Here is a 25,681-nt window from a genome sequence, read left to right on the forward strand (position 1 = left end):
GCGCCGCGGGACCCACCCGCCGCGCAGGCACCACCCCCCATGTTGGCCGGGCGCGGGGACGAGGGACCGCCATGTTGGTGGCGCGCGGGCCGCCAGCCCCGCCGTGACGACGCCGGGCGGCGAGCGCGGCCAGCGCGCCCGCCGCCATCTTTGCTGGGCGACGCCGCCAGGCGCCGCGCCCGCTGCTTAGCTCCAGCCGCGCCTGCCTCGCCTCGCCTCGCCTCCCCCCCCCCCCCCGCCTCCGTCTCCTCGGAGGGTCTTCCCCTGGGGGAGGGAGGGCCTGCTCGGTACTGCTGCCCGCGCTCCGCGGCGGAGCCCACCGGCCCCGGTGCCATCCCCTCACGGCGGGAGCGGCGTCACCGGCCCCGCGAGCCCACGCACACGCTCCGCTGCCACCCGGCTCCTCGCCCGGGAGGCGCGGCCGGAGCCCCGACACTTGCCGAGTCACGGCCGGGCGGCCGCGGGGCGGGGCCGGCCTCTGGCTGGCGCGGGAGGGGCGGACCGGGCTGCCGGGCGGGGCCTGCGCCGCATCGGGACCAGTCGGCAGCTCCTGCATCCCGCGCTGCGAGCATCCTCCGGGCGGGGTCCGGCACACCGCGGCGCCGCCGCACCGGACTCCGCACCCCGGCTGCCCCGGCCTAAGTTGGGCCATGGCGGAGATCACCAGTGTCCACCCCGGCTTCGGTGAGTGCGGCCGGGCCGCGCCGAGGGCCCTTTCCTCCGCCCCGGGAGCGCCTGGGCGAGGCCCCGCGCGGCGCCCTCCGCCCCCGAGGCCGGGCCATCGGCCCCGCTCGCCGCGCGGGCCGGTCGTCCTTCCCCTACCCCCCGCCCCGGCGGCAGCCAACATCCACCGCTCGCCGCCGGCAGCTGGGGCGGTGCCAGCGATCGCCCTCCGGAGCCGCCGCCGGAGGGAGGGGGATGTGTGGGGAGGGTGGGCCGCGGCCCGGCCGGGCTGTCGCCCGCGGAGCCCGGGCCCGCGGGGAGCAGGTGCGCGGCCGGGCCGGGCGGCCCCCCACCGCGTGACGTGATGTCTGTGCCGGGCCGCGCCGCACCCCGGCCTTTGTTCGCGCCTCCCCGGGGGCCGGGGCGGCTGCGGCACCGGCGGCCCGATAAGGCGGGGCCTGCCAAGGCGGGCCGGGAGAGGGGATCGGCGGGGGCCACCGAGCCGGGGAGGTTGGGGGCAGCTCGAGCCTCCGGGCCAGGGGGGCGGGGCGGGGGGGGTCAGGCAGTCCTCCGGGCCCGGTGGCAGGGCGGGGGTCAAAGCCGGGCCGGGCCGGAGCAGTGGCCGGGCCCCGGTGGAGGCGACGGAGGAGCTGCAAACGCTGCTAAATCATGGGAGGAGAAGCGGCCCGGAGCCGTGCCGGTGTGGCCACAGTCCAGCCCGGGCACCGACATGGCATGGGTCCCTGGGTCACTGGTAAAATAATTCTCCCGAGTTGGTCCTCGGTAATATTTAAGATGCTTTTTTTTCTGTAGTCCAGTGAGTGACAAGGGCTGGTACCGCAGTGTTGGGTGTCTGTGGCAGTTGGTTGGGTTTCTCCAGTCCTGAAGATTCAAACTGCTGCCTCTTTCCGTCCTCCCGCAATTGACTGACCTTCCCCTCAGGCTCCATAGTTGAAGCACGGTTACTACATTTCCTTTAAATTCTGAAGCATTTAGTGATAATTCTGTGTACTGTATCATTTATTTAACGTACGACGTATCTACTTACCTTTTACATTCTCTGTTTCCTGGAATCCAAGAGCCACAGGCTGTCATGATTTAACCGTTGGCCGCCATTAGGGTATAAATAGCAAACATCAGTTTTAAAAGGAAGTTTTCAATGATTTTTCATTAATGGAAAAATAATTCCATATCCCAAAAAGTTGTTTTTGTTTCAGTTAAATCTTAGCATCACATCAGAACAAAGATCTCTTCCAGAAAAAGTGAATAAAAAAGAGTAGTTCTGCTCTTTTTGAGCGAGGAGGCAGGTGCCATTTAAAATGGACATTGTGCATAGCAAAGTGCTTTGAAAGCTGCAAAAACTTAACTAAAATTGTTTTTAGGGAGCTTTACATCAGTGTAGTTTTCAACTGTAAGGAATTATGGAGACAGGACTAATGAATGTATGGAATGATTACGTAAGTAAGAGTCTTTAGCCAGGAAAAGAGGGGTGTCACAAGCAGCACAGAGTAAGGAATGATCGCTCCCTGTTTCTTCTAATGCAAGAACAGGCATCAAATGAAATGAGGTGGGGCAGGCTCAAACTAAAAGCCCTTGTTTTCTCATGCCACATAATTAAGCGGAGCTCTTTGCCACAGAACATTATGGGAGCCAAATTTAAGAGTTAAGATAATTCGATGGAAGAAAAATTCCAAAGACTTATTTGGTGCTTTCTAGTGTGACTGCTGGTATGTATCGGTATATGGCTGAGTTGTATTCAAATTGGCTGTTAAAGACCACTTGCCTCATTTCAAAGAGGGAACATTAAATAACAAAATAAAGTTGAGGTTTTTGGGATGTTTTATTAATATTGTGAATTCTTCTTGCTTTAGTTAATTCAATCCAAGGCTATACTTGCAGTGGGGCCTGAGACAGATTTATCTGTAAAGTCAGTCACCATTGCAAGAGACTTCCAGTTTCAGTCTGGGAAGGCTTCTGTCTAACCAAAAGTGTTTTGCTATTTTTGTAAAAAGGAGACATATTGTCTTGAAAAGTCACAGTTTTCCCTGAGCCTATCAGATATTCAGATTATAGTCTGGCAGTCTTCTTGCCTGTTAACCTCAATAAATAGTAATGTGGAAAGAACAGAGAAAATACAAAATCAAGGTGCTCTCTGTAGCTTCAGGTATGAGGTTGGAAGATTATTTTCTCCTGTTTATGGTACAGAATGACAATAGGAAAATCAGACAAGCTTACCTTTTTTACTAGCTGTTCCATGTAGCTGTGCCCATGATTGTCATGACAATTATTTTGGTTTTCCCTTTTACTATGGAAGCAGTGTGTACAAATTGTAAAAAAAAGAGACACAGGGCTAGAGGGCTTTTCTGTTTGCTTGCTTCTAAAAAAAAAAATTTAAAAAAAATTGCTTTAATGATTAAACTAGTAATACAATAGTAAGTTATAAGAACAGCCTGGCTCTACCTTCCCTATAACCTCCCATCAAGAAATTGAAGACGGCAAAAAGATCTCTCCCTTTTCCTTCCCTTTTAAGACTGAACAAACCCTGCTCTTTTGGTCTCGCCTCGTCTTCCATCTGCTCTCCATTCTCCACCACTCCCAAGTTTTTAATCATCTTGATGGCCCTTGACTGGAATTGCTTGAGGATGTCAATATAATGTATTGGGGAGCTCAACACTACTGAATGGTTTCATTCCGTGTCTTGGCAATACTTCTCCAAAGTCAACCGTTACAAATAGAAAATAACGAGCATGGTTGCTAAAAATGAATGCGGTGCTTTCTTATTCTGGCTTGTCATTACTGAAGAACATAGTTGACATAAGCTCTAGAAAATATCAAATAATCTGTAAATCCAAATACAGGATTTTCTGTCCATTGCTTTTGGACATTGGATTTCCACATGAAATTTTGTGTATACCATTGGCCCTCTATCTGCCGTAAGGGGCCAAGAAAAACAATCAACCATTTCAGGCCAAAATTTTTTTTTTTTTTAAATTGTTAATAAAGGATAACTCCAGATCCAATGTTACGGCCATATTTATTACTCCCTTCCTGTTGTTAAAATAGAATTGTGTAATGTTTCTGAACAGGGCATTAAAAAAAAAAACAAAAAACAGAAAGAGTGCTTCCTGCAAATCAAGAAACCGTATTCCTGTGGAGATGCTGGTAATGCGGGAGCTTGATTTGGCAAGATAAGGCAATCAACCATTTGAAATTCTTAGCACATGAAACATAGGTCAGGCATGCCTTAGGAGTGTAAAATGTTTCCCACATGGGAAAATATAAATTAGAGGAAGTGTTTTTTTTATTCTGGGGAAGCTTTGATACCAAGATCATTGAATTAAGAACAACAGAATAGTCCCATATAGCTCTCCATCCAGATGTGTTTGGCGCCGTGGGGGCACGGCCACTGCAAAGGCACAAGCTCATTCCTGACTGCCTTGTCTTCTCTGCAGATGTCTCTCCAGTTGTTGCAGGCCTCATTGGTGCTACTGTCCTTGTGGTTTCTGTCTCAGTAACAGTTTTTGTGTGGACATGCTGTCACCAGCAAGCAGAAAAGAAGCACAAAACCCCACCATATAAATTCATTCACATGTTGAAAGGCATCAGCATCTATCCGGAGACCTTGAGTAACAAGAAGAAAATTAACCGAATCCGGAGAGACAAGAATGGCACTCCTAAGGAGACTGGAAGGGGAAACCTCTTGGTGGATGCTGCTGAATCTGGTTTAATAGGCTCCGAGAAGGCTCCAGATGGGCCAAATGCAGCCCCCCATGTCGACCAGCTCCCAATAAAAGTAGATTATGGAGATGAACTAAGTCCAGATCAAAGCCTCACTCCAGGAGGAAGTAAAACCTCCTCCCCATCTTCTCCAGGGGATGATGTCATGCTGGGTGAACTGACTTTCTTAGTGGACTACAACTTCCCTAAAAAAGCGCTGGTAGTTACCATTCAGGAGGCTCATGGGCTGCCAGTGATGGATGAGCACACTCAGAGCTCTGACCCTTATATCAAGATGACAATTCTTCCAGATAAAAGGCATCGAGTGAAGACTCGTGTACTTCGCAAGACACTAGACCCAGTCTTTGATGAAACCTTCACCTTCTATGGGATCCCATATAGCCAGCTACAGGATTTGGTGCTTCACTTCCTCGTGTTGAGCTTCGATCGCTTTTCTCGAGATGATGTTATTGGAGAGGTCATGGTGCCCCTTGCAGGGGTGGATCCAAGCACTGGAAAGGTTCAGCTGACCAGGGAGATCCTCAAAAGGAACATACAAGTAAGTCACTTCATGTAGTGTGACACAAGACTCCTTGCATTGTATTTGATCCCTTCTTTTGATCCGGGAGCCTCCATGGTGTAATAAGCAGGAATACTGCAAATCCTTAGCCATGAAACCCATTTTTCCACAGGTATGTATTATTGGTATTATATGGCTGTGCTCTTTTAGTCAGGCGGTTCTCTGCTGTGTGGTTATGGCAATTTGACAAGGCATGGTCACTATTTAGGCATAGAAATTATGTATGTTATAACTGATGATGCCAAGAAAAAAGGCAAAGGCCCCATCTCCAAGGAAGAGAGCTGGTGCGATAACGGGACATTCATCTGCAAAGACAAACCTCTCTTAGAGAGGGAGGTTTGTCTGGTCTGACCATTTCAGACATGTATACTTGTAATTATCTACATCTGAATTGTTACTGTAACCTGTAAGTAAGTGGGGATACATCAACATAGTCAGCGGAGTCTAACGTGATTCCTCTCATCCTGGAGCAGATGTCAAAATCCGCTCAAATTAATCCCACCCTAGATGACTCTATTTTTTTCCTCACTTGAGAACAAAGTGTGTTTAAGATGGTTTTGTCAAATGTAGACATCTAACATTTAGGTGAAATGAACCCTACTCTTAGTGCCTAGTGCTGTAAAACTAGAAAGATGAGAAATCCATACAAGCTATTAAGGCTTACATTGGGGAAGATGGCTTCTGTCCTCAGAAAATACACTATGCTCAGGTAGGAGGATGAGGTGGTACTTAAGATTTTTATTTTCTTGCTTAGTTTATTTTTGCTACCCATCCTCCAGGTTCAACAGAAAAAGGCATTTGAGCTCACTTATTGCCTTAACGTATTGGAAATTGTTGCTGGGCTGTATAAAATACTTCATTACATCCTAGAGTTGCAGTATTTTACTTGAAAAGTTTTTTCTACTATATGAGGCATTTAACTTTTTTTTTTAAGTTATTTAAAGGAGACTCTCTGTCAATGACCCAAAACAAACCAAAAGAATCCCAGCAAAGTTCTGGTAATTACTTTGCTTTTCTTAGGTTCTTGGGATGCTTTACATTATAGTAAAACAAGTGGCTGGTTTAGGTTCTTTTAATAGTATTTTTTTCAGTGCATTGACCTTACCTCTTAGAAGTAATAGATTAAAAATAGAAGAAAAACGTCACGCTAAATAAAACCAGATTTAATCAAGGATGCAAATTATTTAACATTTATTAGTAATCAAAAATAGATTTACCTTGGTGTCAGCTGTGCATTTTGAAAATCTGCATAGTTCCACAGTGTCAAAACAGCTGTTACTGAACAAAGTTTTCCAATGTCAGGAAGTTTCAAAATCTGGAATACAGAATTGCATTTAAAACCCAGTAAATTATTGCACTGATACAAGCCAGCAAAGATGTAGATCCCATCCTAATGAACATTCCCAATAATATCTAACAGACAATCTAAGAATGCAAATTACTTTGAAGTAACTGCATTAAATTACTTCAGACCAAAAGAACCCCCCAAATTCTAACAGCATATACACTCACACCCCCAATACACCAGAATACAACAGCCAGAGAGAGTATCCAAGGAGCCAAAGTTCTGAACAGTTCCCTTCTGGGGCTAGGAACTTGCTCATATATTTACTCTCCTCCCAAAATTTTGCATGAGCAGCAATAGCCTTCATTCCTTGCTTTTGGAAAACTTGTCTTAAACACACAGGAACTGCTCAAATAAAAAGAAACCACCAAAATGATAATGAACATTTTTCCATGTGTAAGTTTACACGCACAATCTTTTCCCACTAAGCTGAATAACAGCAGTTGAAAGAACAGCTTCACCTCTTGGGTGATCACCAGAGCATTTAGTGTGACATTTACCATAGTGCTTCACTGGTTTGAAATGAGAAAAATTCCTTCATTTGGGGACACCCCACCACCACCCCCTTTGCTCTGCCGGGTTGACAGTACCAGACACTGATTGGGGCAGGAGGAGGGCAAGTTACTAAGAGTCAAGAGAGGCAAGGTACTTCAGCAGGAGTTATTGCAGTAGCTCTCCTAACAGTGCGTTACTGACACCACACGATTTCATACCCACTGCTAATACTGTTTGCCTTGATAGTAAATAATCTTAATCTAAATTAGTGCCATCTCAATGAAAGTTAATGAATGCCATCTGGAAACTAAAACTAATTATCTTAATATTATGTTACTCTTTCAAAGGATATACAGCAAGTTTAACTGAGTAGATCTGTTTCTTTTATCTTCATCCTGTACCTTTGCAGACTAAACGGATGGTGAAACTGTCAAAGCATGCCTAAAGAACTTGAGGTGCTTAGCCATCGAAGCTCCACCAAAAGTCCATGAAACTTAAGCTCCTAAAACCCACAGATGCCTCTAGTAGCAGACCTCAAAAGGCAGCCATGTCCACTGTTGTCTCAGAAGGTGCCCACCAGGTTTGCGCTCATGGAAACACAGCATTCAAGGGGAGAGGCTGTAGTGCTGCTTACTGTGCTCAACAGGTGTAGGGTGCACAGCACAGGATGATTTACCTTATGTCACTCGCTCCTTCTCCCAGAGGCTCCATCTGCCTGAGGCACTTAAAATGGCCTGCATCTAATTTTCCAACTTTTTAGGCATTTGGCACAGGGAAAGGAAATTCTGGTGACCTCCAACGTTTGTCCCTTGTATAAGACCATCTTGTCTTACTAAGTTTTTTCTGTTTCTTTTTCACAGAAATGCATTAGCAGAGGGGAACTGCAAGTCTCCTTGTCTTACCAGCCTGTGGCGCAGAGAATGACTGTTGTGGTGCTGAAAGCCAGACATTTGCCAAAGATGGATATCACTGGCCTCTCAGGTAGAAGCTATTTTCTTCAGCTCTCTAAACGTGTAGGAAAAAACCTCCAAGATCATGTTCAGATCTTTCCACCTGTTTCATCTGAAGATTTTCTTTGTTTGCACACTTTTCCTCAAACTCTTTCTAAGGGCGATGGATCACTACGAGTGATCCATCGCTCGCCAACAGATGGTTACACAAACAAGACCAAATCCTTCCTACTGCGAGGCCAACAGTTGCATCTTTCTGGCATCACCTGGTTTGTTTATGAAGACAGTATTTTCCAAATTCAGCAGGGTCTCCCTGTTGCTTTTGGCCAGACTGTGTAGGCTCTGTGCCTCCGTGCTGCTGTCGCTCATCATTGCCCTTAGCATTTTTTCCATGGCACGACCGCTGCTCAAACCCTGCCCCTAGAAGAGGAGCGTAAAAGAGAGCAAGCATAAAAAAGGGGAGTGATAGACTCAGAATAGAGAGGAGTAAATTCATATGACATTAGAAACAATTCTGGGTTTTTTTTCTTTTTTGTTGTTCTGCTATTTGAAGAGAAGAGCAGCTGTTCTGGATTTCCTGTTTTGCGGTCACAGATTCTCAGACTCCTGAATCCCCTTAGCAAAGTTCCCTTCAGGATTATGGGAAAATGGTTGGAATCAACTTGAGATTCAATAATAGCCTGACTGATAGCAAATTTAGTCCCGTTTTTGCAGCTTTCTCCTGTACAGCTCAAAGAATGCAGTCTAGGCTTAATTCTCTATTGTAGGCCTTAAATTTTATTCTTTCTTTAAAAAAAAACAAATCAGCTTTCCACATGTGGTCTCCAACTACAGGATAAATTTTTCAGTAACTGTTCTTCTACCTGCTGAATCTTGCAAGGCTAACATCGTTTCTTTATATTATGCATAAACTCTCATTTCAGCTGGATAAAGAAACAGTGAAAATTAGCCAGTGTCAGCTGGGCAAGTGACTTCCAGCTTCAAAACTTGTGTTAGGTGTAAAAAAAAAAAAAGCTCTGTGTGCCTGGTATCTTAATTTTAATCCTAAATACGCATCTGCATAAAGAGCAAGCTGACTAATAAAATAACAAAGTGAGGCTGATGGAAGAATGAAGGCTTTGGTTTAAAGTTTCTTCTTTTTCAGTACCTTCCACTGTGAATGTTTTCCACCTGCAAATTATTAAAACCGTCTTGACACTTTGCTGGGCTATTTCCTGAAAGAGGGTAAAAATATTTGTTATAGATGGCAGTGAAAAGTGAAAATTTTGGCCAGTCAGGCATTGACCTCACCAAAAAGCTACCCATTTGGTATGTCTAGGATTAATTACCGCAATTTACATGCGACTTGCTTCCCCCCAGTCCCCATGCAATGTTGAAACTCATAAAGAACTTGTGTTGCTAACATCAGCTGGTTGCTTTGCAATGAGAAAATACGCAAACAATACCCCCCTCCTGCAGGAGCTAGAGTGAGTAGCCTAGATTCACACCATTTACTTGAGATGGCTCAAGTTCAGCAAGCTAAGTCCTGTCTGTTACTTCCAGGAGCATTACTGGGCTGTGTTATTAGTTTATTTCTCTCTCTTCTCCAGCAGATCCTTACGTTAAGGTGAATGTTTATTATGGAAGAAAGCGCATAGCAAAAAAGAAGACTCACGTGAAGAAGTGCACTTTGAATCCTGTCTTCAACGAGTCCTTCATTTACGATATCCCTGTCGATCTCCTTCCTGACATCAGCATTGAATTTCTAGTTATTGATTTCGACCGTACCACGAAAAACGAAGTGGTGGGACGGCTGATTTTGGGAGCGCATAGCATCACTGCAGGTGGTGTGGAACACTGGCGAGAGGTGTGTGAGAATCCTAGAAAGCCAGTTGCCAAATGGCACAGCCTGAGCGAATACTAGCAGAGGTTGCGGCAGCGACAGCCGACTTGTAGAACAGACTTAAACCGTGTTTTAGCTGTAGAACTAAACTTTCGTAAGAAGCAGCAGCTGATTGGTTCTCTAGTGATATGATTTTGCAGGGCACTAAAATTCTAAAGAGCATTAAATGAAAAAAAAAAAGATACCACAAATATATATAACAGTGTAATCACGCTATTGCATGCCTATTACAAACTGAAATTAGTATAACTACCAATATCAAGTTGCAGATTTTAATACAATTATCTGTTACTATGGAAGTTGTGTTTGTGCCGAACTGTCTTTGCTGGTATTCACCAAGATTGGCCTGTCTTTATTAGGCTTCTCCCAAAGTTTCTGAATTCTGCTGTTTAACCCCTAGTTTCTTGTTAGTTTGCCTGCCCATTGGTTCTTGCAGTTCTGTTCTTTGCTGGTTTGGGAGTACCAACTGCATTTCCATATAAAGGTGGTTTAGAATTCTGCACTAGCGCAAAAGGAAAATACAGGGGAAAAATGGCACTTTCCTTCAGAGAAGAAATAATTCTGTTGTCAGGTACTGAAATACTTGCCATTGTGATGTACTTGTTGTGGAGCTATAAGGTCACAACATCAAAGATCTGCATCTAAAATTCAAACACCAACAAACTGATCACATTGTTTTGCCACATGGAAGTTAGCACAGGCATGATCTCACAGACTGTCAGAATTGGGGAAACTCCGCTCTATTTCATTTTATTTAACCTTGTCTGTGCATGAAGGGCCGAAGAAAAAAAACAAAAACTGATGTGTCATTGATGGGTAAGGAAACTCTTGCTGATTCTTTTAAACGTTACATGTGAAATTCTACATGATTGATAAGTTCTGTTATAACAGCATAACATACCTGAGATAGGAAAATATCTTGGGGGAAGAGGTTTTAAGTGAAAAAATTACAAAGCTTACCTTCATTCATACTTGAGTCAATTTGCATTGTATATGATCTTGTAGTTACCTAAGAGCCAGCTTTCAAAAAAGGAGTAAACATAGGGCGAAGCCTGTCACTACAAAATGTGTCAGACTCTTCAAGAAGTTAATTTTCAGAGTTTCAAGGCAGCTTGAGTTAGTTCTTAGATTGTGAATGACTTCTGAGACTTAGGATATGCTTACCATCACCTCTGAAGTGTAAAAATGTTACTTGACAAGTGTGACCTGTAGCACTTCAGGCTATTAACCCTGAGTAGTCAGCAGTTTTGAACAGAAGTTCATAGAGTAAAACTCCACAAATATAAGTTTGGAAGTAGCTGCATTAGATCTCATGGTAAACACACTAGCCTATGAACTGGTTTTGTACAAGACAGCACCATCCTGGCAAGTAACTCGATTTGGCTTCTTATTGCATTCAAGCCAGGAAAGGATGATAATTGGCAGCAAATAATTGATTGTAACCATTGTTGGTAAACTCAGTGGAAATAGTTATAACAGGCTGTAGAAATTAAAATTATTTCTGAACTCTCCAATGGAAATATGAAGCACAAGTGAGCTTGCAAAGAGGCATGTAGAAGACCACAAATTTTCAGTAAACGTTTAGTTGCTTCCAGGTAGCCAGTCTGTTCTGTGCCCTGTGGAATGTAAATAATGTATTATAATTAAAAAATTTTAAGATCATTCAACTACTTACAGGACTTGACTACTGAATTTTAGAGCCCTGTTGGAAAAATGATCCTTTCCACCTTCATACTAATGAGAACAGAATAATTGAGCAAGTCTTACTCGGTTTCCTCTCCAGCCACCATGTAAAGGAACAGCTGATGGGAGGGCTCTTCGTGCAAACAGTCAGCACTTTGTTAGTTGGCAATACTTTTGCATCTCTTCCTAAGAAATTATTTTTGGAAAGCTGAATTTTCTCGCTCATAGCTAGTTACTCATTGAAACTTCCTTCCAGGCAGAGTATCTTTTTAGCAACAGAAGTTGCATTGAAGCTGAAGCTCTCTATTTCTCGGCCTTGCATGGCAGACAGAAGTGTGGACTTCGTTCGTGCTTTATCAATCCTGATTACAAGGATTTCTGCCTGATGTTAATAGTAGATTTTGTCTTAAATGCTTTCTAGTTCATGCTCTATTAGTGGTTCACAGCCACAAATGAGAGAACGAGTTCTCCCTTGAAAATTGGTGTAGATCTATTTCAATCCTAGTTTTTGCACTAAGCAATTGCGTTGCTGAAGTTTAGCAACTGTCATGACTTTTCCTCGGAACATGCTTTCCAACACCGCTCCAAACATCTGAATAGGACATACTAACAACAACAACAAAGTTCCCTTTTTTCCCTTTGGTGTGAAAAGCATGCTTAAGCCTAGATGATCTCCTTAAGATTCCTTTAGTTGAAAAGGAAAGGTGAACTTCTTGTCAAGGAAACATGCTCAGGGTAAATAGACTTAGGCTATCGGGCAGATAGGAGTAGCTCCAACACTCTTCTGGAATAATAGGAAACTGAAGATGTGCAGATATATATTTTTTAAAACGTAAAATAGACAGTAAGTGACAGCGGACTCACTGTAGAATCTCCCAGGTGTGGTTATTCTTTACCTTGTGTCTTCTATTGTAAAATTAACTTGGACAACTTTGTGTGAAAAAAAAGAAAAAAAAAGGCAAAAAACCTAACTCAACATGTGTGAAACTGCATAATGCTATAAGCTAATCTACATTATGTAATGCTATCTTGTATGTTGAATTTGTTAACGCACATTGAGCGTGCAAATAAAAATTAAATCACTTTAGCTGCTGACTGTGCCATGTTTGACCGTAGGCAACACGTACGTGACTATACAGAATACTTTAAGAATTCATTGCTAAAAACATGCATTTCTGCTGTGACAATTCACAGGAAAAGCACACACAAAATAAATCTCAAAGAAATAATGGAACATAACAGAATCCTGGCAAATTAAGCGTAACACGAGTACTTAAGCATTAGCACATACAAAAACTCTGTCATCTACACAGCATTATAATTTGATATCATTTGGTATGAATGAATATTGATTAGCTAAGTTGAATCTAAGTGAAAAAATATGTTAGATGGGCAGAAAAAGAAGCAATTTGACTCTTAACACTTGTAATTTAGCGGCATTCCTGGATTCCTAGTCAAAACTGAATTCTCTGGGAACACTTTTGTCCATCTCTGTGCAAGATGCAGCAGTCTCTCCTAAAGTACAGTGATCTGGCTTCTATGACTTGTTTTTCTGCAGCTCCCCATCAGCACTACACAGAACAATATTGCTAGGCACAAAGCCATGTCTTTAGAAAATGCCAAATAGTACAGAGCAGTGAGATGTGTTGCCCCAGCAACACAGACTACAGCAAGCACTTTAATGCCATACTTCACTCTTTTTGATAGCTTCCCATGTAGCAAAGGGCCAATCTCCAGAGGTGTTATAGGTGTCTCAATACTTAAAAGGAGCTTCAGGTCTCATCTTCAAGAACCTGACAGTTTCAGCCCAGGCTTTGCAAAAAGATTGCCTAATGTCCCAGAAAAAGGAATGTGGCCGGTGCTGCAGCTCTTCAGACACAATTCTGCACCAGAGGCAAGGCTATCACAAGCTTCCCTGCCTTTCACACTGAGTGTAAAGTGCGATCTTTGGAGTACCTTGCATACCTTCTCTAACACAAATACACCACGGTTAACACTAAAACCTGACTCTCTCCAACTTTACTCCAGGAGAAAGATGAAAAGCATCAAACTGCAACAGATGCCATTCCCATCACCAGGTTCACCAGTGACATTCTCAGCTATTTTAGTAATCCTGAAGGAGTGACTGAAGTACTCAAGTTTAATTAGCTTGACCTGACTCCTGCTCTGGTGATTCAGTTCCACCATATCGCTCAACAGTGACAGTCAGACAAGGTGCTGAACACACAAAAATATCAGAAGCCACTGAGATTATGCAGGTAGTGATCCACATGACTTGTGCATACATTCAAATTCAATGCCCAATGACTCAAGGCATGGTGGTTTATTTAACACCTATGCTTACCATTAATTACATTGCTCTCTGCACTGCAATTGATCACAGTGTTTAACTGCTTTCAGTTATTTATCATGGTAATAACTGCAGTTATTAGAGCAGTTAGCTAAAACTGCTCAGCCAAAGCGCACAGTCTCTGATTTCTACTTATTGTGCAAGATGTGAAAGAAAATCTCTCTTCATCCTTCTCTGCTTGGCTTCTGCATTTAATACTGCATGCCTTTAACAAACGTCCTGTTTCAGGTTCTTACACTATTCAGCTTAAACAGAAACAAAAGAATTTGCATAAGAAAAAGGAAAAAAAGCAAACAGAATGGGTTTGACAAACCATGAAAAGAGAAATGGTTTTGTGGAAGGCATGGAAGCTCAGCTCTCGCTCTCTTCCCACCTTCCTTGGGTCCGGATGCTGGTGCCATTTAAACCAGCAGGACTTTGCGCTGCTTTCAGCACAGTTGGGTCTCTCCTCCAACAGCTTCTGCCTCACCTAATTCCCCGTAGGAGCAAGTTGTGTTGCCACGGCAATGTGATTCACTTTTGATGGAAGACACTGGGTCAGGGCTCTTTCGGTATTTCATTTGAGCAGGCGGAGTCAGAAATAGTTCTGTCTCCTTTCCTAGCCCAAAATACGCAGGAATGCGCTGAGGCAAGAAGCCGCCATCAGACGGGTGCACCATTATTTCACCCTCATTGAAATGCAACAACTGGATCTCGAGCATTCAATGAGCCATTCCAACATGTCAGACAGATCACAGGGCCCCAGTGTTAACACCTTTGTTATCGGAACTTGAAAAGTCTTCTCCAATAACTATTTAAAGCCAAGCTAGTCCCTCTCAGAGCCTACAGCACCAGAAAGCCACCATGCCTGCACACTGCAGGTCTGTAATGTAGCACCTGCCTGGATGTCTGCAAGTGCTGTGTCTGAACTTCTGGTTTCAATTCCGTGCTACAGAAAGTACACAATTCTTGGGGAGATACTTTCTCTATTGGGCCAAATGGGAAACAGGACAGGAAAAGAAAAACATACCAAGAAATAAGTAGAACATAAGGAAGTGGCAGAAAAGGCAATGCCAAGAGCAAAAAAAACCCCCAAAATAAAACCCCAACCCCCCCCCAAAAACAAAACAACGCTCCCCTTTACATCTACTATATTGCACAACAGTTCTACCCTTCTTCCCAACATGGAAGGGCCCGTATAGACAATCTTTAGACTCTACGTCAACACAGAACCTGTGGCATCACATACATCAGTATATTAATTCATCTGGTCCTGAAATTAGTCATCTCAATGACCCAATAGCCACCTAGGCACATCCCATTATCACTGAAGAAAAGCAGCCAGCTGTTGGGGAAAAAAAAAGTATTAGCAGTGTACCCAAAATAAATGAGAGCATGGGGAGCATGTTACAGCTCCCCACACTCCCAAAGAAAGGAAGCTGTAGGTAGGCACAGGAATGCTGAGCACATTTGGTCTGAGAAGGGTAAGGTATGTTCTAAGTCACAACATACTCAGGACACATTAATTTCAGCTGGGACAGGGGAAGGGCTGGACCCATCTGCACCCAGAAAATAATAAAAAACACAGGCAAAATTATTTGGGGAACATTCAGTTTACATAACCTTGACTTTTTAAAAATTCAAACAAGCAATGTAACTGCATTGTTCTCCGCAGAGAACATCTGTATTTCCAAATAACTCCAACACTGTGGTCACACAATGACTCTAGAGGAAAACTGTTCCACCTTTTCTTATCCTGTCTTCAAAGTGCACTCTCTTATTTGTAATACAGAAGAGGAAAAGAAAAAGCCCAAAAGCAAATGATAAAAAGATTAAAGCAAATTCATCCAGGTGTTCCTTGAGATCTCATGGCACTATTGGTTTTACTTATTCATGCATATTAGTGAGACCATGTTTATGCATCGGCTTATCTTTAGGCCATGTAATAAGCTTTGTATTTTTTCCCTGTCATCCTAAGGTAACGTTTCTCAATACTGAATTTTACTAATGTTTTCAGACGAGTTTTTTCTGTATTTCTAGGGTTTATTTCTTTGTATAGCATTCAAATTACATGCAGGATTTAAAGCTGATTATTAGTAAAGAAAGCATTTGTCAGAGTTAACCTTTCCATCCCAGTCAGTGATAATTAGTTCTTCCACTGCAGGCCATCTAGTGGCTTAGCTGTTAGAGCGCAAATTCAAGTCAGATGATTTTTGTGCATCTTCTGTCAATTTAATGCACAGACTCACTGGAATGAATGACCTCAGCCTATGCCAAGTGAAACGTTCCAGTTTCACTCATTTGCTGTGGAAAAGCGCAAACTAGAAGAGAGCTGGCTTGCACTGGAGAACAAAGGACAGCTCAGGAGCATTCATCGTAAGTCTTGTAAGTTTACTTGCAACCAGATTTATACAGGTGTAAAATAGCACATCAGCAAGCTGCCCACAACCCAAATACTTGACTTTATCATCTGGTTTCTATGTAGTATTTTGTTTCACACCGCCGGTCTTGTGACCCAAGTGTTCCTGCTTTAATTCAGTAGGAATTTTGGCAGGTTTGTTTTTTGTTGGTTTTTTTTTCCCAGTTCTCAGTTACATGTAATTAACCTCCACATATCTTAAATTTTACCAGTTTTGCAAGACTGACCTTTATTAACAGCAAGGAGGCGTTATAGTTCTGCATTCCTGTAATAAAAAAAAAAAATCACAAAAAGTAAATCTGTATCAGCACCACAGAATATATGAAAGATTTTCTTAGTACACTCAAAGCAGACAATAAACAGCAAAATTTGCTCAACTACACACACTCACTATGATTGTGTTGGACCCTTCTTAGCTGAAATTTCCCTGGTGATGGATATGCTGCTTCTGTGCAGACCTTGGTAATTACAACCTTAAATGCCTTTGAGCCTGGCCTCAGGGAGATGAAATACTGAAAAGCTTTCTCCCCCTACATTTGACACCTCTGTGAACTCTCAGAGACCCAGGCAACTGGTATGCAATGGTACCTACTTCTTTGATCCATAAGGCAGTTTTCATTTTAAGTCTCCATTATGGTAAGCTTTTATATAAAAAAACCCACTCCTGTTAACTATTTAGATGACAGATAAATGGCATTTAACAATCACATTGGAGAAAGAATTGGAAGAATGCAGTGGTAGGAATGTTTTCATTCCACAGGTTTATTGATGCCCTTTAAGAAAGGGGTCACCACTGGAACAGCTGAAACAGCTTCTAAATTTCTAGGGAGAAGCCTAAAAACTAAGCTCTTAGTCGTCTGCTTCTAACAAAATAATTCGAGGTTTTCCCCTAATTCACCTCCAGATCTTACCACAGTACCTACATACTTACAAATTTGTAGCATGAAGTCTGCAAAGCAATTTGTTTCAGCCTACATTTGAAAGCCATATAGCCAAAAAAGATGCAAGAATAGTCTTCTCTTTTGGTCTACATTGTTTCCTGGATTTGTGGAGAACGCAACAAAAGATGTAGTAAAACTACTGAAGAACTGCTACCTATCACTGAATACACTTTAACACACTGACTTTGGATAAACCAGCCCAATCCATAGTAAATAACACAAGCAACAGCATGATCAATGACAGCACAGCATTAGAAAAAAGGTAGTTGTGTTTCAGATCTTTACTCAGGATATATCAAAGAATTAAGTAGGTAGGGGGTAAAATAGCTGGTGAACTGTATTTGGGTATTTTGTATCTCACCTGTGACTCATAAGCAAAGCTGTCCTAGAATAAGAGGGAGTGTCATCAACTCTGAAAAAAGCTAAAAACCAAAAGGACCATGAGCAAGGCGACACTGTTCACAGCATATGAGTTACTGGGAAGCCCTAAGAGAATACGCAGTAACAGTCAGTGTTGTGCAATATATTCTTAACTAGTCTGTGAAATGGAGCGAGCTGTGATGTGTCATGGCTTTCGAGGTATTAAAAGCTAGATAGACCTGGAATATTTCCTAGTAGGCTTAGAAAAGAGCTATACTATTAAATGCCTGGATGAAAACTACTCACAGGATGAAAATAACACTACCAAAGCTATCACTATTATATTACTTACTACGACTTAGAAAATATCCTGAAGTAATTTGATGTTGCTAAAAACATCTTGCAGGTCTATCAAGTTTTCATTAATTTCTAGTTTTTCAAAGCTTCTTGGATAAAGAGCAGCTTCCAAAGTGTGCTTTAAACTCACTCCTAATCATCAGCTAGGTGGTGACGGACAAAGATATTCTTCCAGTTAAGTGCAGGGTAATGAAGGAAGAACCACAAAATCTGCATGCCACTTATGTGATTCATGGCTGTCAACCAGACGTGTTGAACAAAAAATATATGTAAGAGTTAACCTTCTAGAAATCTTGCATTTAGTCCAAAATTATAGTCCAAGAGGCTTTCTCATGAACGCAGCAGCAGATAACTTATCAGGCTATCAACCAGGGGAAGATTTATCTGCCAACTCATCTGTTTAGACAGCAAAACAGATACAGTTGTAAACCTGATTAGGGACCTTATTGCCACAACCACTACAATTTAAGCATGTCTCTCCAGACTAGAAAAATGCATACCTGAGTTACTGCTGCAAATGACGAGACAATTCTTATGAGACATGGTTACGAGATGGTAGCTGGGGAAGTTGCCTCCAAATGCTTGGTGACTGCACTAGGAGACAGTTACGCCATGCACAGAAGCCAAAACATTCTGCACCTCTATCACTAGATTGTCATTCACATGATCCTACAAGGACAGATCCTCTCTAACCCAACACAAGTGACGACAGCAGCCTTTCGTTAGTCATAAAGCAAGAGTTATATTGCAAATTTGGCTACAGTATAAATACCTTAAGGGAAGAAAAAACTACACCCAGCTGCTTTCTACTAGTAAAAAATAATAAAATGCAAACAAGCAATGCCCAGAGAAATGGAGATAGTGGCAAATGCAGAGGGAATACTTTGGCTGGTGCCGATACTCAAGTATCTGGGCAAAGATTTAGGCACTTACCTCACGCAGCTGGTATCGCCCCACTCATAACTAAAACTCAGAAAGTCAACATGCCTTACACAGAGCATACAAAGGTGAAGTAATACAGCTGCAAAATGTCCAGATCGTGTTTAAACAATTTAGCAGCAGACTCGCATCACAGAATTTTTAGGCTTTGCACCACTTAAATGTAACCTACCAGCTCCATTTTTTTCAAGCAAGATAAGCATTTTCCAAAATAATTTACAAGCACTCTCTGGCTGAACGGCCTTCTACCCCTCGTGCTAGACACCACAGATTAAAACATCAAATGCAAATGTTTGTATTAAAAATCATATATTGTGTCAAATAAAACAATAGTTCTGTGTACAAATTTATACATGACAAAAATAAAACTCTTTTTTTGAATAACACTGTGTAAAAAAAAGTGCTTGCTGCTGTTCTGATGTAATATTTCTATAAGCAACAGGCTCACAAAAGGCATTAGTAAACACTTAAATTGCATTGAAGGAATCACGTAAGGCACAGACATCAGTTATTTAAAGGTGAAAATACTCCCATACAGCTTTCAGTACTGCTGACGGGTTACCTTTACATATTATCTGAAAACTTTTCATGTAGGAAGCTGACTAATATTTTATGTTAACTTACTGTATCAAGGAAAAGCACGGGGAAAACTTGTAATCACCATCAGGCCCCTGTTCAGCATTTAAAGAAGGCTGAAGTAACTTCTATGATGACAGAATCAGCAACTGCTTTTAGAGCAACTTCTTACCTGTTACCCCCTCCTCCTCAAATTTTCTGCTAGATAGTTTTCCTAGGATTTTTATCTGAGTTATAGACAGCATTTAACCCAACAATGAATATTCAGAGGGCTTTCAGTCCTAAACCAGTAACTACTGAAAAGATGCACACAACTGCTCACAGTTAACATAAAAGAGGTCTTAAATTCTAAACAATCTGAATTATTCTCAGCCTTTTTTGAACAACATAAGTGTGATTATTACCAGTGCAGCGTAACACTGGAGCACTAGAAGGAAATGACAAACAGGAACAAATTTAAATGTTTAGCTCAGCCACAAACAAAATAAAAAAATGTAAACCCCCCCCCAACTTCTCATTATACATTTTTTTTAAATCTTACACAAAGAAAATACTCTTAAAACCAACAGGGACAGAATTTCCAGTCATATCTTAAGCAATGAGGAGGTTAGCAATAAAAAAAAAAAAAGTAGTTTATATATTTGCTATCCTCACTTCTTGTACTAATCTTTATACATGCAAATTTTCAGTTTTGACTGCACTAGCACATGCAGCACATTAAGACTGACCTTACAGATCTGATTTTTTCATCAGTAAGATTAACATAGTTACTGACACAGATGATCAAAGAATAATAGAAGCTATACTACATTTAGTCTACTAAGCTCTTTCACTCTTAAACTGAAAGATTCTAAGCACTTAATTCTCTGGCACTTAGTTCTCTGAGAAACTTGTTTTAACCATGTCTGAGCTACGTAACTACAATTTGTTCTATTATTAAAAAACAAAATCAAGAGGAATACCAGACATCTGTGTCTCTGCTGGATTTAAATTATATAACCGATGTATATGTAAATCAGCTTGAATGCAGAGAATATCTCTACCTATGGAGGATCTGCCTCAGAAGCACTTTCTTAACCAAATCATTCTTTACTGAGCATAAGAAAACCTGTACCTGCACTGCCTGGACTGCTTGCATATATAAGGTCAGGGATGTGACTATCTGTCAGGACTGTCACTGTGCCCAGCTAACTGCTTCCTTCCACTGCACTGGCAATTCTGTACTGGAGGAATCTTACCAGTATTAGGGATATTAATTCTGGGCCCAGATACCTCAGTATCAGTCAGTTTCTCTACAAAGTAGTTATCACAGAATAATTAGAAATGACTATGTTAGAGACTTCTACGTAACGAAGATACTGGCTCCTTTAAGACAAGAACATAAAACTGAATGTAAATAAATAAGCCAGCACACCATTACAGCTATGATTTTTAACAAGCAAGTCAGAAAATTCAAACCTGTGGTTTCTACAGCATCATTACATTACACATGCTATGGCAACACAGTAAATGCTATATACAGTAGCAAAATGCTACATATTCATGCACTGTTGCCAAGTTATAGCTGCCACAGGAACCATAATTTGCTTTTTCTGGCTTGTTTAGAATCCCACCTACAACACTGCTGATTAACTGATAATTTAGATAAACCTGTACAAGTATTCCACGTTACTTTTGCTGGAAAAAAAGCTATTCAATGAGAACACAAGAACTCTAGCACAGATCCGTTCAATGACGTCTACACGCAGCCAAGGCTGCTAGTTATGACATACACTTTGTAAACTACTTTTCAGCACAACCTCAACAAGCCACCTCTCGTGATGCGGGTTACTGTTCTGGAGAGCAGCAAAATTTTCTTGTGCAAAGAATTAAGTTAGGTTGGGTAGAACTTCAGCAATATTTTACACAATTCAGCTTCCAGTATGCAGCAACCGAAGACAAACATTCAAAAGTGCAGGACATAAACCTATCAGCATTTGTAACCAATGACATAAAAGCAACATTTGCTGGATCTAGTAAAAAAAATGACAGCAAACAAAAGTACAGCTGTTACTGTGTCTTAAGTTAAATATCCAAAATTAAGGGAATATCATTCTAAACAAAAATAATTGGTAAAAGTTATGCATTCCCTCATAAAAGTCCCATCAGGTTTAAAACACGCCATCAAAATGTTGTCACTACACCACTTTGGTTACAAATGGCTGTTCACAGGTTTTGTTTTATTTTGCAGAGGAATTCTCTCTGTTCAAGTGACTGAATCCTTCTTCCTTCTAAACGGTGACTTCAGTCTTCTCCACATGCTGCTTTTAGGTTTTGATTTTTTTTCCATTGCCATTACCGCTTCTTTTTCTTTCCTGCGGATTTCTCGCACAAGAGCATGAAATACATCATCAATATAATAACGGTATGCAGCTGAAGTTTCAAAAAAAGGGCAGTTGAATTCTCGTGCTAAAGCAGAGCCTTCTTCTTTGGAGACCTGAAAAGAAAAGTTCGCACTTGTCAAGAAAGCCAAGACCAGAACATTTATTTCTTTACCATTTCTTGTTCTGCTGCTCTGTAACTGTGCATGCACCCTCCCGCTCCAGAACAGCTCATTTCCACTGATCTCTAAATCTTTCTCCACAAACCTGTTTCTCTTTCACTCATCACGTCTCTAGCAATGCAATCACCTGCAAGAGACTCTCTGGACATTCATGAAACAACAAAGTCCTTTGAAAAAATATTCTTTTCTTGGAGTTTAATCTACAAGTTGCCTCAGATGAGCAGTCCTCAGCCCTAACACAAGCATTTGTCAGTTTGGTAAACTAAAGGTATTTCCTTATCCTGATCAATATCTATTATGTTTGCCAAACTACTTCCCAGAACCAAGCAAAACTTCTCCCCCCTCCAAACCCCAACCAAAACCCACACCACGCCCAAAATACAAAAACCAGTCTTGCTGAGGCCATAAAAAAAAGCAACGCCCAGTCCTCATCCTATACTTTACATCTCTTAGCATGGGTGTTTTACTACAGCTGCCATAATTTTCCTGCTACAACGCACATTGAAAATTCATCTAATTCCAGGTATACAAACAGCACCTCTGGAACTTGTTTTCCAAAGTACATTTCCTTTGAGCGAAGCTCTGCTTCAAACTGTTTTCCCACAGATGGTAGTTACTGTTTTCTTAAGCAATTTTCCTTTCCGCCCATTCTTATCCAAGTTCTCCATTACTACGCATCCATTCTTAGCACACTTACAACTGCAATTTGTACTAGTATCTGCAAGTGGTTTAAAGAATGCTAAATCTCTATTAATAGTATCTCCTTTCAGGAATTAAAAAAAAAAGCAAAGCCCAAGAGCAGTTTCAACCCAAAGCATCAACTTGAAGACTTTACTTTTGTGATTGCTATACACATTTGGTTATTCAACACATTCCGGGTTAAACAAGTACTTGTCTCTTGTTCAACTTATTATATAGTAAACATGCAAAAAAATTAAGAAAGGGAGTATAACCTCTTGTATTACTGCATTTTACAACAGAAATAGCTTGTAATAGTGGCCTTCTTTTGTGCCATTTACCTGCCGTAGCTGTGTCAGATCAGATTTATTTCCCACCAGGACCACAGGAGTGTCATCAGTACGTCGAACACGATAGATCAGCTGTTTGAACTCACGCACTTCATGGAAACTGCGCCGGTCTGTGATTGAATAACAGATGATAAATCCCTCGCCAGCCCTCATGTACTGGTCTCTCATGGCCGTAAACTCTGCCTAGAAACAAACAATTACATTTCAATTGCACAAATACAGTAACTTTCTAATTTCCTCAGAATGGGAAACACAATACGCATTCCAAAACCAGCTGCATAGGAACTCTGTAAACAAGCTGGTATCTATCTTCTTATCCTGTTACATATAGGACAAGATACTACATATGTCTGGGATTAACACCAAGTTTCCCTCGCTACAGAAATCATACCAACGTGTCATTTATCAGCCAATACGTATTGCTTGTTCATCATGAACAGCAAGCTGCAACAGAGAAAGCAGTGCATGAAACCAGAGTACCATGTAAGCTGACTAAATATAGATAGTATGATACAGATGCTATAAGCAACGTGATGCTTAGAAGAAGTAAGAGAGCTCAAAAAACAATTTGGAAGAAAAGACACGCATACTTTTACAGGATTTCTGTCTCCACACCTGACCATTACAGACTTCTTAACATCTTCCCAATTAACTTATTATTACTCACGTACCTGTCCTGCTGTGTCCAAGATATCCAGATTGGCAGGTTCATCATCAATGCGTATTCGTATTTTATAAGCATCCTCTGTGAATTCATGGCACATCAGAAAGAACAAGATCGCAATACAATGACAATACTCGTTAGTCATCAATTCCAAAGAGAACGTTACACTAGAAGAACCTAATCTGGTAATACTACTATACTGCATTACTCTGATCTTCATTTAACAACAAATTAAATTTTTAATTGTTCTGGTGTGATTTAGTATCCTCCCAACTGTTTGCTAAAATCATGCTATTGTACATGCTATATCTGACAGACATGTGACCGCATTCTATAAATTCATTTTGGACACCTTGGTGGAAAGCACAGAGTAAGAGCATTACATTTTTATCAAAGCCAGAACATACCTGTGATTCAATAGAAGAACTGACCACCATCAACTGCTTACTTAAAAGTAAGACAATAAATATTCTGTCCCTCTAAGTCAACACTCCCACACTACAACAGTCCACTTATCAACAAGAAGCCAGCTGTTTTCCCACTTTTCCTTCGACAGTGTAACTGTTGGTTTTCTCTTAGAGATGCTGCAAAAGTTATGCAGCAATATAGTAAGTTGTTAAGCACTTTCATCCCTCCCAATTTCTAAAACACAGAGAACAACTTAGCCTGACAAATTAATAGCAGATAGCTGATCTACAGCATGGAGACTAGATTTTTTTTTTTTTAATAGACAACTAATAATCACTTATCAGCTGTTTTTCATCCTTGTCTGCCAACATACAAACAAATACTGATAGCGCATATAGGCCGGAATATGTGTGACAGGAAAGCCATTAAAGATCTAAAACTCAGGATATGTATCCCAGTCCTCACAGCAGTCTCAGAACTCTTAATACCTTCAAATGAGTAATCTAAGGGACTTGGGTCCTCAATTTACAATCAAATTTATAGCTTTCTTTCAATTAAGTGCTTTAAAGCAATGGACTCCACAACAGCTTAACCTGCTAAGAGAAGGAGTGAACAGCAAAGATTAAAGAGAGATTTTTCTTACCAATTGTGGGATCGTGATCCTCTGGAAACCGGTGACTGATGAACTGCATGGTCATGGCTGGAAACAAAAATCAGAGACACAGTTGCACAAGTCTCGGTAATCATCTGCTGCTCCAGCATTCAGCTCACAAACTGCTTGAGCACATTATTTCACTACCAGCTAAAACATAAAACCATACTCGGTGCAAGATTTGACAGAAACACAGCAGATGAAATAGGTTAAATAACTCAGAAACAGAGAACTACATCCTCGTCCTCAACAAAGCACTCTGTTACGAGTTTCAGAAACAAAGCTGGACACAGCCAAAACGCGGAAGACGATGACACACTGCGCTCCCGAGACACCCCGGCGGGGGGGGGGGCGGAGGGGGGGGGGCGGAACAGCGCCCAAACCCAGACTGTTTTGTTCAAGAAACATGTCGCCTCGCAGCTACCGAGCCGAGCCCTCAGGCGCTCCTGCTACCAGCGCTACCTGCGGAGTCCCCCGGCCCGCTCCGCGCAGTGAGGGGAAAGCGGCGGCTCCGCCCGCGGCAGGACAGAGGGTCTCCGGGGCCGCCCCGCACCGGCCGCCCCCCGCGGATCCCCCTCCGGCGGCGGATCGGCCACACCCGGAGGAGCCGTACGCACCGCTCTTGCCGACGCCACCGGCGCCCAGCATCACTAGCTTGTACTCGCGGGACTGCCCCGGAGCGCCGCCGCCGCCGCCCGGGCGGGCTCCAGAATCCATCTCCTCGGCGCCGAAGAAGCCGCCGCCGCTGAAGAGGAGGAAAGAGCGTGAGCGCTGGCAGCCCATCGCCCGGCCCTGTCCCGCCGCCACCCCATTCCTCCTCCTCCTCCTCACCGTCAGGCTCCTGCGCGCCGTATCCGACCGACCGCCGCTCCGCTCCCCCTCCGAGCCCAGGCGGCGACACCAAAATGGCGGCGGCTCCTACACCGCCCGCGAGCGCCCGGCCACACCCCCGCCCGGCCCGCGCTGCGCGGAGGGGGCGGGGCCCGGCCGTGCCAGCGCAGGCGCGGTGCCTGCACCGCCCGCCGCTCCGCGGGGTCTCCGGCCGGCGCGTGCACCTCCAGCGCCCGCTGGCGGGTTCTGGAGGACCCGCACCTCGAAACGCCACCTTCCACAGGCTGCGGCCGCGCTGAAGACAAGCCTCACCCCCAAAA

The 25,681-nt window shown here is 42.7% G+C and overlaps 3 protein-coding genes and 1 long non-coding RNA gene across 7 annotated transcripts in view; 1 reads left to right on the forward strand and 3 right to left on the reverse strand.

Moving 5' to 3' along the window:
- The window catches only part of LOC128145424 (GON-4-like protein), a 31,364-nt gene extending 30,929 nt beyond the window's left edge, over nucleotides 1-435 (reverse strand). Inside the window, exon 1 of one of the 2 annotated variants that reach the window (XM_052795450.1) lies at nucleotides 17-238. In XM_052795450.1, the coding sequence (XP_052651410.1) occupies nucleotides 17-148 (132 nt within the window). In that variant the 5' untranslated portion in view covers nucleotides 149-238. Of the gene's footprint in view, nucleotides 1-16 lie in introns of both variants that reach the window. The other variant, XM_052795454.1, reaches the window with a different exon arrangement.
- Nucleotides 435-12,402, forward strand: SYT11 (synaptotagmin 11). Of its 2 annotated transcripts, none has more exons than XM_052795466.1 (4): nucleotides 435-684; nucleotides 4,116-4,939; nucleotides 7,661-7,781; nucleotides 9,340-12,402. In XM_052795466.1, the coding sequence occupies exons 1-4, from the start codon at nucleotides 651-653 to the stop codon at nucleotides 9,651-9,653; spliced, it is 1,293 nt and encodes a 430-aa protein (XP_052651426.1). In that variant the 5' UTR covers nucleotides 435-650; the 3' UTR covers nucleotides 9,654-12,402. The 2 variants fall into 2 exon arrangements, with proteins under 2 accessions (XP_052651426.1, XP_052651427.1); XM_052795467.1 differs by having other exon boundaries at nucleotides 9,343-12,402.
- On the reverse strand, nucleotides 4,933-6,948 carry LOC128145430 (uncharacterized). The gene is made up of 3 exons (XR_008236471.1): nucleotides 6,475-6,948; nucleotides 6,178-6,275; nucleotides 4,933-5,160 (listed from the first exon to the last, which is right to left on the reverse strand). It is a non-coding gene; the product is annotated as an uncharacterized LOC128145430 (long non-coding RNA).
- A 6,550-nt stretch (nucleotides 12,403-18,952) lies between the features above and the next one.
- RIT1 (Ras like without CAAX 1) lies at nucleotides 18,953-25,500 on the reverse strand. Of its 2 annotated transcripts, XM_052797321.1 has the most exons (6): nucleotides 25,362-25,500; nucleotides 25,148-25,275; nucleotides 24,522-24,578; nucleotides 23,478-23,551; nucleotides 22,798-22,989; nucleotides 18,953-21,712 (listed from the first exon to the last, which is right to left on the reverse strand). In XM_052797321.1, the coding sequence occupies exons 2-6, from the start codon at nucleotides 25,245-25,247 to the stop codon at nucleotides 21,482-21,484; spliced, it is 654 nt and encodes a 217-aa protein (XP_052653281.1). In that variant the 5' UTR covers nucleotides 25,248-25,275; nucleotides 25,362-25,500; the 3' UTR covers nucleotides 18,953-21,481. The 2 variants fall into 2 exon arrangements, with proteins under 2 accessions (XP_052653281.1, XP_052653282.1); XM_052797322.1 differs by lacking the exon at nucleotides 25,148-25,275 and having other exon boundaries at nucleotides 25,362-25,447.
- Between the last annotated feature and the right edge of the window lie 181 nt (nucleotides 25,501-25,681).

The sequence above is a fragment of the Harpia harpyja genome, chromosome 9, assembly GCF_026419915.1.
Source record: "Harpia harpyja isolate bHarHar1 chromosome 9, bHarHar1 primary haplotype, whole genome shotgun sequence".
Classification (NCBI taxonomy): Eukaryota; Metazoa; Chordata; class Aves; order Accipitriformes; family Accipitridae; genus Harpia; species Harpia harpyja.